Source organism: Lissotriton helveticus, chromosome 2_1, assembly GCF_964261635.1.
Source record: "Lissotriton helveticus chromosome 2_1, aLisHel1.1, whole genome shotgun sequence".
Taxonomy (NCBI): Eukaryota; Metazoa; Chordata; class Amphibia; order Caudata; family Salamandridae; genus Lissotriton; species Lissotriton helveticus.
The window spans coordinates 373,781,575-373,797,993 of record NC_136059.1 but is presented as its reverse complement, the minus strand read 5'-3'; the positions used below and the strand labels follow the sequence as shown (position 1 = coordinate 373,797,993).

Sequence of the window (16,419 nt, the reverse complement as noted above, 5' to 3'; positions counted from 1 at the left end):
CAGCCACATACAGGGGATACAAAGTTTCTTTAGCTGCACAGCAGGGCCTGCGTCGGAGTCAGTGCGGTGGTCTGAGATTGTTGGAGACACAAATCGCTGAACTTGCGCTGCGGCGATTTCTTTAGCCGTGGGCAGGTGCTATGTCGATTTCTTTAGTTGCACGGTGGCAGTGTATAGAAATTCTTCTCACACGGCGGTGCTGCGCCAGAAAAACAGGCGCTGGAAGGGTGATGTGTGGGTTAGCTATTGTGATTGGCTTTGTTGAATGCTTTTTAGAAATGTTGCATGGCAACGCGGGCTGCTGTACAACATGGCTTAAAGAAGAAAAGCCATAGGACGTGGTAAATTCTGGCCACAAAATTGTATATATATTTTTTTTACATTAGGCCATGTTGTACGGCGGCCTGCACTGATGTGCAACATGTCTTAAAATCATTGACAAAGTCAATAGATATTGCATAGGCAAAACATATTGGCTTGCGAGTGCTTGTTTGATAGCAGTAACTTACACTCGTAAACTTTGACTCTATCCCCCTTTTTCAGTGGGCAGAGTTGTGTGTCTACACTTCTGAATAACTGCACACTCATATCAAAAGTAGTAAAGTTACTAAAAACTGTAAGAGTAAATCACAAATGTAAATTACTTATAAGTGTAATTTACCTTGATGAATAGCCTATCAGTGATCTTGAGCCTGGTGCTCCAGTTCCAAAGCCAGCAACACTAGCCATTAAAAAAAAAAAAAGGTAAGTGCTCGTTAGAGCGCGGAGTGAGAGCATTTGCTGAAAAGAGCTTCACATCGGAGGACATGCTGCATTTCAGAGCAGCTGAACACTAAGTGCCACAAGGATGGTAAGTGCAGCGACTTTCCTCATTTGCATTTCTTGGGCGCAGTATAAGTGCAGTGCCCACTGTGCTTGCGAATAGTGCATGCCTGCTTGAAATCACAGTCAGCAGAACACCTGCGGAATTCTGCAGCTCCATTTACAGCAGCCACAATACTGTGACGTTTAGCGTGCACACACAACTGCGACTTTACAAAGGTGCCACAGGCCCTAATACAAACATTGGGTAAGGTAGCAGAAGGCGCCTGTCCAGGAGTGAATATGGCTGTTTCTGATATCATTCCATATATTAGGAGTTTACAAAGTTTTTAATTGAGTTAAAATGGCAGCGCTGGGCATTAATAAAAAAGGAAGTGGTTCCCTCTATGGCTAACCCATAGCCAGATTCATTCTGCTAGGGTTAGTGAAGTGGTCCAAAGACAGCAACGCTAGCCATTGGGCCACATGTCCTCTGATCATAATATAGCACTTCATAATTCACTTATGCAGTTTCTAGGCTACCCAATTTATTGGTACTCAATTTAGCGACCTTGGAGGGATGATAGGCTGATTGTGCCCTGCTGGATTCGAATGTGTCAGCAGATTGGAGCATATTTAATTGGCAAGTGTACAGCTATTCTGCAAGATTGGCCTTATTTGTTATTATGCACAGAAAAACACAAAGGTTTATGCACACCAGTTTAAACAATTTAACCCAAGTGTTCTTCAGAACACAATTTTTCTTTCACTGCTGCAAATGCCACATCCACAATGAAAAGATGCACTGACATCCATATCTCTGGTGTGCTTTAAGTGTGCCCAGTGGCATTTCAATAATGAAAAGTGTGCCAGCAAGGAAATTTGTTTTGTAAGAGTTAATCACAGATTATAGACACATATATTATTCACATCTAAAAGTCTATCCAACCCAATTGGTATCTGTTTGCTATTATTTGAGTCTCACTATTGAAGACAAAGAAATGAACCAAGATGAAAGAAGTTGCTACACGGGAAATTAGTTTTATGAAAAATTGGTTATTTTTATGTATTTTTGAGAAGGGTGATAAAGATCAATTCAAAATGGTCAGGCGATTTAGTTGATGTTTCCTAGGTTAAATTTGCCCGGCGTAAAACGCCTCTAATACCATACAAAGTTATCCAATAAAGAGGCAGGCGCTGGAGACAGGAAGACAGGAAACAAGTTTTATTCCGACGGATTGGAACACGTCAGATCGGACAACAAGGTATCGTCTCGAGGTGCTCTCTCAGCCTCTCTGGGGCCTGGTCTTTTATACACTGGTTTAAGACATGTGAACGTTCTTTATTACAACAAAGACATTGTGAAGTAAGAGGATGACATCCCCGGCACCCCCCCAGTTCCGGCCCACTCCAACACATGACAACAGTAGAGGCCCTTACCCCTCATACAATGGGAGGGGGCTATCACGTAGCTGAGTGTTCTGCCGATTCCTTTGGAATGTGTGCGCCTGATCGAATCTCAGGGGTTGGGGAGGTCATGATCAATAGTGGCTCCTTTTCAAGAGAGGCGAGTGCATACAGTAGTGGGTAATAAACTGTATCCTCGGGCTAAGGGATGACCAGCGGTCCGTGCAAACAATCGGGCTCAGAGGAAGGGGTCATCAAAGGAGAGATATTCATGAAAGGAAGGATCGGTGTGGACAATCGAGCGTGGAGGAAGGGTTTATCCAAAGAGGGGTATTCATGGAAGGAAAGGAGGTGTTGGTCAGGCGCGGGGTGTGATTCATTCATGAAAGCGTCATGCAGAAGGAGAAGGGTTCATGACTTGTGCATGTGAGAGCGGGGGCGGTCAGGGTGCATGGGGGATGCTTGCAGGGTCAGGGAAGTGTGCTGACGGGTGATCGTGAACAGGGAGGCCATGGTACCTAAAATGGCTGTCGTGTATGTTCATACGTGAGTCTGCAAGATGGCGTAGATGATGTTCAGTACACGAACTAAAATTCCACAGTCCTCCCTTTTAACATGTCTCGCCAGCTTGTCAGTTCGGATCGATCCCCATGAGACCACGCACCTCTATCTCGTATAGGGGACTCATGTGCTCAGTTTTAAAGTCCAAAGTCTTAGGGCACATACAGTTGGAAACGAGTGAACACAGAGGTGGCAAACATTGAATACCCAAGCAACACCCACATAGCATCATGATTGGTATCAATATAAACGTAAACAATTTCCATCCCCAGTCCTTCAAAGTGTCCCAGAACCAGCCTCCAAGCGACCATCCTTCCTGCTCCTGGTGAACCTCCGAGGACAGTCTGTGGAGGTGTTCGATTGCTTTGTAGACTGAAGGTGAGTTATCTGGCACGTAGGTGCAACAGCTGGAGCCGATGATGCGGCATGCTCCTCCACGGTCGGCCAGAATCACATCTAGAACAAGGCGGTTTTGGAGAGCCACCAGGCGGACTGCCTGAAGCTCAGCCGTGTTGTTAGCGAGGATGCCAGCCGTGATGTTAATGGTTGTTTCTATTGCCTGAGTTAGGTGTCGGATAGCGCGGCTGTTTGCCATTGGTCCCCACAGAGGAACAAGTCCCTTTGCAGCATCTAGGAACTGTGCTCCGGTGGAGTCGGCTTGTTCAACATCTCCGGCGCGCTTTTGCCGGTGGTGGTAGGCTGAGGCCACATACGTGGGAGGACGAATGAAGGCGATGTAGCACGTACCCCTCCAACCTTTCGGGAGCCAGGTGTAAGCTTTGGTGCCACAAACAAAATACATATTCGGAGAAGCAACAAAGGAAGGAGGATCAACTGAGACCAGTGTTCTGGTGGTGCGGCAGGAGCTGTGACCCACCAGCTGTGTTCCCTGGCCTTCAAGACACACAAGTCCTGTGACATTGATGACAGACAGAGCCACGGTCAGGGTGGCAGCTGTTTGCTTCCGTAGGTGGGAGAAGGTGGGTCTGGCTGGATTGTGGAGTACTTGCATTTCGACTCTTTCTTTGGCAGGAATGTTCATAAGGAAGGCGGAACCTGAGACCGCAGGACAAATGGGGGCAGACGTTCTTCCTGTTTTGTTCAGCCAGAACCCATAGTAGAAGTGTGACACTGTCTGACCAGAAGCGGCGTTGTCCTTGTTGCTCTCCTGCAAGAGGATCAACCAGGCGAGGCAGGAGCCGTGAACTGAGAAAGGAGAAGGGATGAAAGGTATAGAGTGTTCAGTGGCATGCGGGAGCAACCCGCAGATCCAGCAGTTCGTGGCATTTGTAGCAAGGTTGTGCTGGTGCAACAGTTGCACGAAGGAATTGTTCCAGAACTCCCTACGCCTCTCTCGGAGCTGAGGCGAAAGGGGGATCAAATGATGCTCTTTCACGGTGATTGGCTGTACAGTGGCCAGCAATGTCTGGTGAGCGGGTGTGCTGTCCTCCAAGATCCAGAAGGAGGTCAAAGAGGAAAAGGATGAAGTAGGCGATTGTCTTTGATTGGTGCAAATTGTCAGTCTTCGGGTTCCTGTAGTGGGTATTTCCGGTTGCTTCCGACGTCTTCTTATCTGGCGCTTCCATCATCTTCTTATCTGGCGCTTCCATCATCTTCATCTTCAAGGTGCTCGGTAGTGGGCAGAACCACAGACTTTGTTTAGTTTCTCTCTGGGTAACCCTTGGTTGCTTTGGGTCACCGTTCTGAGATTTTTAACTTAGTCAGTGGCCTACTTAGCCGAAGCTCCCTCCTTTCGACGCAGGAAATACCCTTCTGGGGATGGCACAGTGGGATCAGAGTGTTTTGCAAGTTCAAGTGCCTCGGTATCAGGATAACAGTTCAGTGATGGTCGGTCTTTGTTCAGGAGCTCGTCTTGGGTGCTGACGTTTTCTGTCGTGGCCAGGGTCGAGGAAACCTTCTTGCAGTGGTGTGCGTGCAGCCAGTGCTTCTTCCCCTCCACTCGAAGAGCCGTCCGAGTGGTGATCAGTACTTGCCAGGGGCCCGTCCACCGGGGTTCCAGACTCTTCGCCCGTTGAAAATTTCGGACTAGGACGTACTCTCCCGGTTGGATATCGTGACCGGGACCCCTGGAAGCATCGGGGATGGCCTGCTGCACCTGTTGATGAATGACAGACAATGTTTTAGTTAACTTGTATAAATAATCTGACAGCAGGACGTCAGGGACGTCGTGAATGGAGGTCGGTTTGGGGGCAGTCCAGAGGTTCATTGGTCGCCCAAATACAACCTCGTAGGGGGTCAGGTGGTGCTTAGTGGGAGTGGAGCGCATCGATAGTAATGCCAGTGGGAGGGCATCTGGCCACTTAAGTCCTGTGGTGGCCACTATCTTTGACAGTTTCAGTTTCAGTGTAGCGTTGTGTCGCTCAACCAGGCCAGCGGATTGGGGGTGGAAGACTGCATGGAATCTCTGTTTTACCCCCAACCCCTTCAGGATCAGTTGGATAACTTCAGCTATGAAGTGAGGGCCATTGTCGCTCCATAAAATTCGACAAAGGCCGTAGCGAGGGAAAAACTCTTTCAGTAGTGCTTTGGCAGTAGTCATGGCAGTGTTATCTCGGGTCGGATAGGCCTCCACCCATTTGCTGAAGGCACATACAATGACTAATACGTACTTCAAGCCTTGGCACCTCTCTAGCTGGATGTAATCCATCTGGAGGACCTTAAAGGGGTGGTCGGGGATCCCAAACCCTCCCCAGGGTACTACAGTTCCTTTCCCGGGGTTGTGTTGTAGGCAAATAAGGCACTGCTGGACCAGGCGTTTGGCTGAGTCGGGGATCTTGTTGTTGTGCCAGACTTTGGAAATGAGTTCAATCATGGGGGCAGAACCTATGTGTGCAGGGGAGTGTGCCATGGTCAGTATGGGGATCAAGTATGCATCAGGCAGCAACCATTTGTTTGTATCTTTTGTCCGCCAGCAGCCCTCATCGTCCCTTAGACCCACCCGTGCCCACTCAGTCAGTTCGTGAGGTGTGCTGGCCGACTGGATGTCCTTAATCGTTTCCCTAGCGTCAGTCCATTTTTCTGCTTGTGACCTAGTCACATACATGCGTGTCGTTGCCCTATTCTCAGCTGTGGTTCGGGCAGTGATGTCGGCCAGCGCGTTTCCCTGTCCAACTAAGTCCGTCACCTTCTTGTGTGCCTGGCATTTGATTACTGCTAATCGTTTGGGGAGGAGAACTGCTCAATTAGGGCAGAGACTAGATCTCCATGAAGGATGGGCGTGCCGTGGGACGTCAGGAATCCCCTTTCCCTCCACAAGAGCCCAAAATGATGAACCACCCCGAAGGCATACTGGCTGTCCGTGTAAATGTTTGCCGTGGTTCCCGCTGCTATGATACATGCTCGTGTGAGGGCAATTAGCTCTGCTGCCTGTGCGGATCGTTGTGTGATGCGAGCTGTTTCAACTACTGTTTGAGCTGTCGTCACCGCATAGGCAGCAGAAGTGGTGCCGTTTGGGAGTTTGATACAAGAGCCATCTACCCATAGTTCTCCATCAGGGTCTGTAAAAGCAACGTCTCGGAGGTCCATTCTACTCCTGGTCTGTTCGTCCGTGAGGGTCACACAGTCGTGTATAGGGGGCTCATCGGGGTCATTTTCAGGCAAGGGCAACAGTGTAGCAGGATTCAATGTCGTGCATCTCTTCAGGGTGATGTGGGGTGCAAGTAGAGTCAATTCATACCCTGTCAATCGTGCACTAGTCAGGTGTTGAGTCTTGGTCTGGTTCAAAAGGATGTCAACTGCATGGGGTACTAGTACCGTGACAGAGTTCGAAAGTACAATTCCCTCACTCTGGCGGATAGAGACGGCAGCAGCGGCTACTGCTCGAAGGCAGGCAGGTAGAGCTCTGGCGACTGGATCAAGAGTGGCAGAAAAATAGGCACAAGGGCGTTGTTTGGCGCCGATGGGTTGAGTTAGAACAGACAATGCGCATCCCTCCCTTTCGTGAGTGAAGAGGGAGAAGGGCTTGGAGTAATCTGGTGTTCCTAGAACGGGTGCCGAGCAAAGGGCATCCCGCAACTCCTTAAAGGATGCTTGGCATTCGGGAGTCCAAGGGAGTGGGAAAGGGGCATCTTTGGTCAACAGGGAAAGTAGGGGTTTTATGATGAGACTGAAATTCGGTAACCATTGTCGGCAGAAAGAGGTAAGGCCCACTAATGAACGGACTTGTTTCTGTGTTTTGGGAATGGGGGTGTCTAGGATGGTTTGGATTCGGTCGGGCGTAAGTTTCCTCCCTTCTTTGGACAGGAGATGGCCTAGGTATGTTACTTGGGACAGGCAGAACTGCAGTTTCTTTTTGGAGACTTTGTGGCCATTTTCCGCAAGAAAGTGCAAGAGTTGGATAGTGGCTGTGATTGCAAGCGGAGTGGTGTCGGCCGCCAAAAGGATATCATCGACATATTGGATCAACACCACTCCATCTGGTAGCTGGACGGCGTCCAGCTGTCTTTTGAGGGCCTGGCTGTAAATGCTGGGACTTTCAGTGTAGCCCTGGGGAGCTCTACAAAATCGGTATGAACGGTTTTTTAAAGTGAAGCCGAAGAGATAGCGGCTGTCTGGATGGATGGGGATAGAGAAAAATGCATTTTTAAGATCAATAACGGTGAAGGTGGTGGCGGTGGACGGGATGAGAGTCAGAATGGTGACGATGTCTGAGACTACGGGGTATTGTGGTACCACCACTTTGTTGACTTCTCGCAGGTCGATGATGAAGCGGTATGCTTTCTCATCTCCCTCACCTTGCTTCTTAACAATGGGTAGGATAGGGCTATTGCAGACATTACTAACCACTTCCTCTACCACTCCTGCATCCACCAAGGACTGAATAATCGCTACCAATGCCTTCTCGCCTTCGGGCGATATCCGGTACTGTGGGAGTTTCGGGAGTATTGCATCTGGTCGAACAGTTATGTGTACAGGATCGATCATCATTCATCCTACATCTGAGTCGTTTCTGGCCCATAGGTACAGGGGTAGGGTATCGAGTGAGGATAGGTCAGCATCTGTTATGGTGTACATATGTCTTGCAGGGTAGGGTCTGGGCATGCTCGGGTTGTCGTACAGGATGACTCGGATTCCATCCGGGGAACACCTAATAGTGGCTTGGAAATGTTTCAGTAAATCAATACCCATAATGGCGTCAGGGGAGTTGGAGGAGAGCAGAAATGTTGTGTCAGTGGGGTTGTCTCCTAGGTCAAAGGAGATAGGTTCAGACAGGGGGTTGGTGGAGGGCGTTCCATCGAAACCTATCGATGTAATGTGTGAGCCAGACAAGGGTGCCCTTGGAATCAGTCGCTTTGATAATATACTACGTGTCGCTCCAGTGTCTACCAAGAATGGAGACTTTGTACCCAGGACCTTAGCAGTGACGTAAGGACCTTGCTGGTCAACACAGAGCTCGACTGGATCCCTCCCTTGCCCCTGGCAGTCCTATGCAGAGTCGTGAGCATTGTTGTAGTCGGACTGTTGGCACTGATTCTGTCGGAGGCGGTCAAATGTGTTTGATCTGCCAGGTCGGTCATTGATGGTGTCGTGGGCCTGCCCTCGCCCCTGCCCTCCAGTTTTGGGGCCATTTATCATGTCCCTTGTCTCTTTATTTTTAATCATTTCCCGAAGGGCCAGGCATTGGGACTTCCAATGTCCAAATTCTCTGCAAAATGCACACTGGTTCTCATCGAGGTCAGTTCGTGGAGCACCGGGTGTGGGGTTGCGGTCTTTAATGGGTGGATTCCTAGGGGCATTCGACTGGTAGTTCCCCCTATACCGTTCCCTTCCTGTAGTCACTCCCTGTAATTGAGCAATCATCACTCGTTCCTTTAAGTCCTTTTTCTTTTTCTCATTCGCCCTCTCGCTCTCGTTCTTTTGGTGTTCATAATACTGAGCCATCTGAAGGATAGCTGCAGGTTTGGAGGCTCCCCAACTACTCTCACTCGTCTGTAACTTCTGGGAGACCTCTTGCGATAGCCCTTTTACGTAGTTTTGCACGAATAGGTGTTGTCCGGTTGCGGTGGTCATGTCTTGGCCACTGTAGTCGGAGAACACCGTTTCAAATCGGGAGAAATATTCTGATACGTCTTCCTGGGGTTTCTGACGGCAAGCCGTGACTACCGACCAGTCTACCTTCTTCTCTGGGATCAATGTCTTTAGTTTCTGCACTATTTTGTCTGGGAGTTCCAGTATGTCTTTTACAGGTTTCTTTCCGGGCTCTCGCTGCCCATCTAGTTCATTGAGTTGTTTCCAGGTGTGTCCGAACAGATCCGTGTGGTCGGCTTTCCGGATTTGCTTCCACACATCGGCCGGCAGACACAACCCGAAAAACAAATCAATGTCCGATAGAGTCATTATAGTTGAGGCCAAGGCTGTGCCTAGTTCGGTATAGAATGCTGTAGGGTTCTTTCTTAAATCGGGCAGGGTTTGCCTAAAAGTTAAAATATCTTGCCGATCCCATGGTTGGTAAACCCAATTATACACAACCCTCCCCTTTGCATCTGCGTGGTTGATATCATCGTTTGTTCCCTGACCTCTTGGGGGAACCCAGTAGGGGGCGGCTTCTCTGATAGGCATCATAGTGTTGGCTGCTACTACTGAAGGCTCAATCGTCTCAGGGACTGTGATCTTGACCTCTGGTTTCTGTTCCGCGAGGTGGCGGAAGACCTCAAGCGTTTGCATGAAGAGGTCCGTCACATCGCTCTCAGTCCCATCTCCAACATCGACCCTTCTATATAGAGTCGTCAGTTTTGCAGGACCCTTATTCTGGTACCTATCCTCGTATGCGTTCAGGGTGTGGTAGCTGAACCGCAGAATGAAATACCATCTGTGACTACCGGCATGTGAGTTGTGAATATTCATCGTATATTCTTCGCTCTCCTTCCGTTCTACCAATGTTTTTGCTATCTTGTCGATTCCATCCCGCTCATCTTTGCTCAACCTATTTGGTCTGGCTGTTAGCTGTTTGCCAGTCTCGAGTTCATCTGGTGTTGCTACCAATGCAGCCGGTGCGAAGGCTTTAAGAGTCGGGGCACTAGCGCTATGGTTACCCTCAACTGCACTCTGAACTGGTGAGTGTTGTGCTAGAGGCTGGCAGGGAGCATAAGGAGGGGGCATGTAGATAATTGGAGGACCGAGCAGTAACTCGTCATTTGCCCGCTGTTTGGAGGGCATCTCCGGGTAGAGCGTAGGGGGGGTCCTGACAGGGCATTCGCCTGCCAGTCCTGATTCTTGTGTTTGTTTAACTTCCTCTCTTCTTCTTATTTCTTCATCTATTTCGTTTGCGGCCAGATGGGCTGCTTTTCGTAACTCTTTCACTATTTTTGCTTCTTCTCTTTTCCTTCGCTGTTCTGCTTCTTTGCGCCACATGCCAATACTATCGAGCATAGTGGGCGTTGCCTTATTTATTTTTACAGCTGCTTCTAACGTTTTTATTTTATTTTCATCAAAAGAACCTATCAGTGGCCACTGACTTTCGGGATTCTTTTTTGTATATTTATGCCATAACTTACTATAAGCTATAGCGACTAGTCCTTGCTTAGTAAACATGTCCTTATTAGGGGTGCCTTCCAATGGAGCTGGATGGTCCATCTCTAATAAGCGGTCCGGGTTGACCCAACTACTAACCAATGGGGAGAAGATAGGCATGACGGATTACAATGGGGGGCAAAAGCCTGCACTACCTATCTTTTCACTATTTGCAAAGGCTGGACAGAATATTCTATTCTAGGCTGTTTGCAAACAAAGAATACCTCCAGAAGGAACCAATTCCAAACAGTCAATGTTTGGATAAACAATCAATCAATGAGGAATGAAGTAGGCACGACGGGTTACAATGGGGGCAAAAGCCTGCGTTACCTACCCTTCACTTTCTACAAAGGGAGAGAGAATATTCCTATTCTTCCCCGTTTGTAAGCAGAGAAGATCCTTAAGAGAACCAACTTCGAACAACTCAATGCTCGATTCAAACAATCAATCAATGGGGAGAAAAATAGGCACGGCAGAGTACAATGAGGGACAAAAGTCCGCGTTACCTACCCTTCACTATCTGCAAAGACTAAACAGAGTATGGCGACTCTGTGCTTGTTTGCAAATAGAGAATCTCTCAGAGACAATAAAATGAGTAATACTAGTATTTTCAAACAATCAAACAATCAATTTCGCAATTTGTCGTGTGTCACGACCTTACCCGGACCGCATGGACAGTTTCTCGTCTTCCGCTTCCAGCGCCCCGATCGTCCTCTACTCTCTGTTGCTATCGCGGCACTCCTGGTGGTTCCCAGTCAGGACCGTAGATCACTCGGGAGAGGTCTGCTCGGAATCAGTGAAGTCCAGATGATCGGCTGTCAGACGAGGGTCTATCGGACAGGAGCTCTCCCGATCGTTGCAGTCGTTCACTCTGTCGTCGGGACCTCTCCCACTGGATCCACGTGTCGCTGATGGGCCCCACGTTGGGCGCCAATTGATAAAGATCAATTCAAAATGGTCAGGCGATTTAGTTGATGTTTCCTAGGTTAAATTTGCCCGACGTAAAACGCCTCTAATACCATACGAAGTTATCCAATAAAGAGGCAGGCGCTGGAGACAGGAAGACAGGAAACAAGTTTTATTCCGACGGATTGGAACACGTCAGATCGGACAACAAGGTATCGTCTCGAGGTGCTCTCTCAGCCTCTCTGGGGCCTGGTCTTTACAACAAAGACATTGTGAAGTATGAGGATGACATCCCCGGCACCCCCCCAGTTCCGGCCCACTCCAACACATGACAACAGTAGAGGCCCTTACCCCTCATACAATGGGAGGGGGCTATCACGTAGCTGAGTGTTCTGCCAATTCCTTTGGAATGTGTGCGCCTGATCGAATCTCAGGGGTTGGGGAGGTCATGATCAATAGTGGCTCCTTTTCAAGAGAGGCAGTGCATACAGTAGTGGGTAATAAACTGTATCCTCGGGCTAAGGGATGACCAGCGGTCCGTGCAAACAATCGGGCTCAGAGGAAGGGGTCATCAAAGGAGAGATATTCATGAAAGGAAGGATCGGTGTGGACAATCGAGCGTGGAGGAAGGGTTTATCCAAAGAGGGGTATTCATGGAAGGAAAGGAGGTGTTGGTCAGGCGCGGGGTGTGATTCATTCATGAAAGCGTCATGCAGAAGGAGAAGGGTTCATGACTTGTGCATGTGAGAGCGGGGGCGGTCAGGGTGCATGGGGGATGCTTGCAGGGTCAGGGAAGTGTGCTGAAGGGTGATCGTGAACAGGGAGGCCATGGTACCTAAAATGGCTGTCGTGTATGTTCATACGTGAGTCTGCAAGATGGCGTAGATGATGTTCAGTACACGAACTAAAATTCCACAAGGGTACAATTCAATATTTAAAATTTATTATACAAAATATTTCAAATGAACAGGAATTAAATCAATTACTTCATTAATCCATCTGAACTCAAGTTCAATCCAACATAAATTATAATCAACGACACCTGTATTACAGCAAAAGGAATGTCGCTATCAAAATTCAATCAAGGTGTAAAAGATATGGACATTTTAGTCGACGTTTCGGTCTTGTACTTGTTGAATCCTTAAGACCATCTTCAGGACAATCAATATTTACGTAAGGATGAGACCCCCTGAAAAAGATACAATGTGAACATTGTTATCTTTTATACAATAATCAATACATCAAGTTATAAAAACCCGGGTGCAGAAAAACAGTTTTGACCTTAGCTGAGTTTTGAAATATTTTTTGATACATAACTAATTCTTAGTACCAAACATCAGTTTCAATAGTGCTCGGGGCACATTATGGGATAAGTTCTTTCACTTGTTAGAACCCTCTTTTTCTTCAATTGTATTATGTTACATAAAAGAGATCTAATGATACCACTTTGTATTGTAATCGGACTTAACAAATGCTTTTTTCACATACTTCTTTGTAGAACAACATTTCTTGAAAATTTAAAACAAACTGTGAACCTCAACATCCAATATTAATGATGGTTCCTTATGACAATGAAATCATGCCTGTATTATATCAAATGTACCTGGTCAGTTCTCTTAATGCTTCGAACTGATAAAGAATTACTTGTGATTATGCCTCTGTCTTCACGATTCTTTCAAACCTGAGAAGACAATGATTAAAATCCATTACTTTGCGCAAAAGAACTAACCCCCTTCTTCTAGTATAGGAGTTCGAGGGCAATTCTTTTTCAACGTTCCATCACTCAGGCAGATTTATTTTTTTTAAACTTGGTACCTCTTTAATCTGTTTTGTCACTTAAGGCCTGATTGACGAATGTTCGTTTTATGCTCTTCGTAGATTATCGAACACCTACGGAAACAATAGTAAGTATCCTTGTCATTTTGGTTATATCTTGTTGCTGATGATCACATTTTATTTGACTGAAAAAGCGACTATTTACGTTTGTAAAAGATCTTATCTAATAGTCGCTTCTACAGTGTTCACTGTCTCTACACGTCTGTGGCTGCCCACTGCGTGTAAGTGGTTACTTTAACTGATTTGCGCTAGTCATTTTACATACATTTCATGATTTATTCGAGCACTTAAAGACAATATGAGAGAAGTGTTGGCAACCTTTTAGAACTCGGGCAACACCTGTACAAAGATGATAAAGGCAAATTTGGTTTAAATGTATGTTCGAACTCGAATAAATCATGAAATGTATTTTAAATAAAATTAAAAAGAATGCAACTATTAATTCTTGAATGGGCATGAACCACTTTTCATTAACAGTAAAATGACTAGCGCAAATCAGTTAAAGTAACCACTTACACGCAGTGGGCAGCCACAGACGTCTAGAGACAGTGAAAACTGTAGAAGCGGCTATTAGATAAGATCTTTTACAAATGTAAATAGTCGCTTTTTCAGTCAAATAAAATGTGATCATCAGCAACAAGATATAAACAAAATGACAAGGATATTTACTATCGTTTCCGTAGGTGTTCGATAATCTACGAAGAACATAAAACGAACATTCGTCAATCAGGCCTTAAGTGACATTACAAATTAAACATGTAACAAGTTTTTTTTTTAAATCGGGCTGAGTGATGGAACGTTGAAAAAGAATTGCCCTCAAACTCCTATACTAGAAGAAGGGGGTTGATTCTTTTGCGCAAAGTAATGGATTTTAATAATTGCCTTCTCAGGTTTGAAACAATCGTGAAGACAGAGGCATAATCACGAGTAATTCTTTATCAGTTCGAAGCATTAAGAGTAACTGACCAGGTACATTTGATATAATACAGGCATGATTTCATTGTCATAAGGAACCATCATTAATATTGGATGTTGAGGTTCACAGTTTGTTTTACATTTTCAAGAAATGTTGTTCTACAAAGAAGTATGTGAAAAAAAGCATTTGTTAAGTCCGATTACAATACAAAGTGGTATCATTAGATTTCTTTTATGTAACATAATACAATTGAAGAAAAAGAGGGTTCTAACAAGTGAAAGAACTTATCCCACAATGTGCCCCGAGCACTATTGAAACTGATGTTTGGTACTAAGAATTAATTATGTATGCTAAATATCTTGGATGGGCATGGACTATCAGACAGAGGGTCTTAGGCAGCTGATTGTTTTTATTGTTCTCAGGGATCGTCTGTATTTTATTTATTTGTATTTCATGAAAATTTTATATATGTATTAATGTTTTCTGAAGGTATTGGTGCTTTTTAGCGATGTTTTTTATATTTGTGATTGTATGTGTTTTTATGAGAAAACTCGAATAAAGCATCTTTGACTTGACTTGATTGTCAGGCCATGAGACTTAATTATGTATCAAAAAGTATTACAAGACTCAGCTAAGGTCAAAACTGTTTTTCTGCACACGGGTTATTATAATTTGATGTATTGATTATCGTATAAAAGATAACAATGTTCACATTGTATCTTTTTCAGGGGTCTCATCTTTATGTAAATATTGATTGTCCTGAAGATGGTCTTTAGGAGTCAACAAGTACAAGACCCAAACGTTGACTATAATATCCATCTCTTGTACATCTTGATTGAATTTTGATTGCGACATTCCTTTTGCAGTAATACAGGAGTCGTTGATTATAATTTATGTTGGATTGGACTTGAGTTCAGATGGATTAACGGAGTAAATGATTTAATTCTTGTTCATTTGAAATATTTTGTATAATCAATTTTAAATATTGAACTGTACCCTTCTCAAAAATACATAAAAATAACAAATTTTTCATAAAACTTATTTCCTGTGTAGCAATTTCTTTCATCTTGATTCATTTCTTTGTCTTCAATAGTGAGACTCAAATAATAGCAAACAGATACAAATTGGGTTGGATAGACTATTAGATGTGAATAATATATGTGTCTATAATCTGTGATTGACTCTTACAAAACAAATACCCTTGCTGGCATACTTTTCATTATTGATTACCAGCCCGAGCCTGCAAGGGTATATTGGGTAACCCACTGTCCTTTACAATGGCATTTCAAACATAGCTTACAGAAATATGTTTATGCACAAACCGCAAAATTCACAAAGTTGGTTCTGGGAAACGGAGGAGCTTACTGGCAAAAATGGCTGAGAAATATGTAAATTCCATTCTGTCCTCATATCTTGAGGACAATGATCGCCTTCACCCAACACAGACAGGCTTTAGACCCCATCAGGGCACGGAAACCGCTCTGGTGGTCGTAGTTGAGGAAGTTAGAAAAAATATGGATGCAGGAGGATCAGCAGCAATAATCCTCCTAGACCTCAGTGCGGCCTTTGATACCGTCAATCACCAACTCCCTATTTCTAGATGTCAAGAATTGGGGGTGACAGGAACCGCACTGAGGTGGTTAACATCCTTCCTGGAAGGACGATCTTTTCAGGTGTTCGAAGACGACACAATTTCCAAGATCATGCCATTGAAATGCGGAGTGCCACAGGGCTCCTCATTGAGCCCCACCCTTTTTAACGTTTATATGCACCCCTTGGCAAAAATTGTGGAACCATTTGGCGTACAAATAGTGACGTACGCCGATGACACACAATTAATTGTATCCCTTAATCAGTTGGGAGACGATGTGCATAATCTCCCCAGGTGCCTTGAGGAAGTCTCAGCCTGGATGAAAAGCTCCTTCTTACAACTGAATGGAGAAAAAACAGACCTTATGATAGTGGGCAAAACTTTGCAATCAGGCCCGACACTCAAATGGCCCAATTGTATGGGGAATCTGCCCACACCTAAAGACTACATAAAGAGTCTAGGTATCTGGCTTGATAATAAACTTAACATGAGGCTCCAGGCAAAGAAAGTTGCAGGGTGTTGCTTTGGAATGATGAGAATGGTGAGAAAAATTCTTCCTCTTTTATCCTTCTATGCAAAGAAGCTGCTTCTCCAGGCTTTGATAATGTCACGCCTGGACTATGCAAATGCGCTTTATCTTGGAGCACCTAAGTACACGATAAACCTTCTTCAGAAGGTACAGAATTGTGCAGCAAGAATGCTTCTACATATCCCCCTGAGAGAATCAGCGAGGATAGCGTTAAACCATCTCCACTGGCTTCCAATTGCTGAGAGAATTCAGTTTAAATCTCTCTGCATCACGCAGAAGATTCTAACTTCCAATGGTCCACCAATACTTCTGTTGATGGTTTCCCCATACTGTCCTAAAAGA

The 16,419-nt window shown here is 45.5% G+C and overlaps 1 protein-coding gene across 1 annotated transcript in view; it reads left to right on the top strand.

Annotated features, from left to right (window-relative positions):
• The first annotated feature begins 794 nt into the window (after nucleotides 1-794).
• FYB1 (FYN binding protein 1) overlaps nucleotides 795-16,419 on the top strand; it is a 710,353-nt gene continuing 694,728 nt past the window's right edge. The window contains exon 1 of the mRNA XM_078674989.1: nucleotides 795-850. Within this exon, the coding sequence (XP_078531115.1) occupies nucleotides 848-850 (3 nt within the window). The 5' untranslated portion in view covers nucleotides 795-847. The remainder of the gene's footprint in view (nucleotides 851-16,419) is intronic.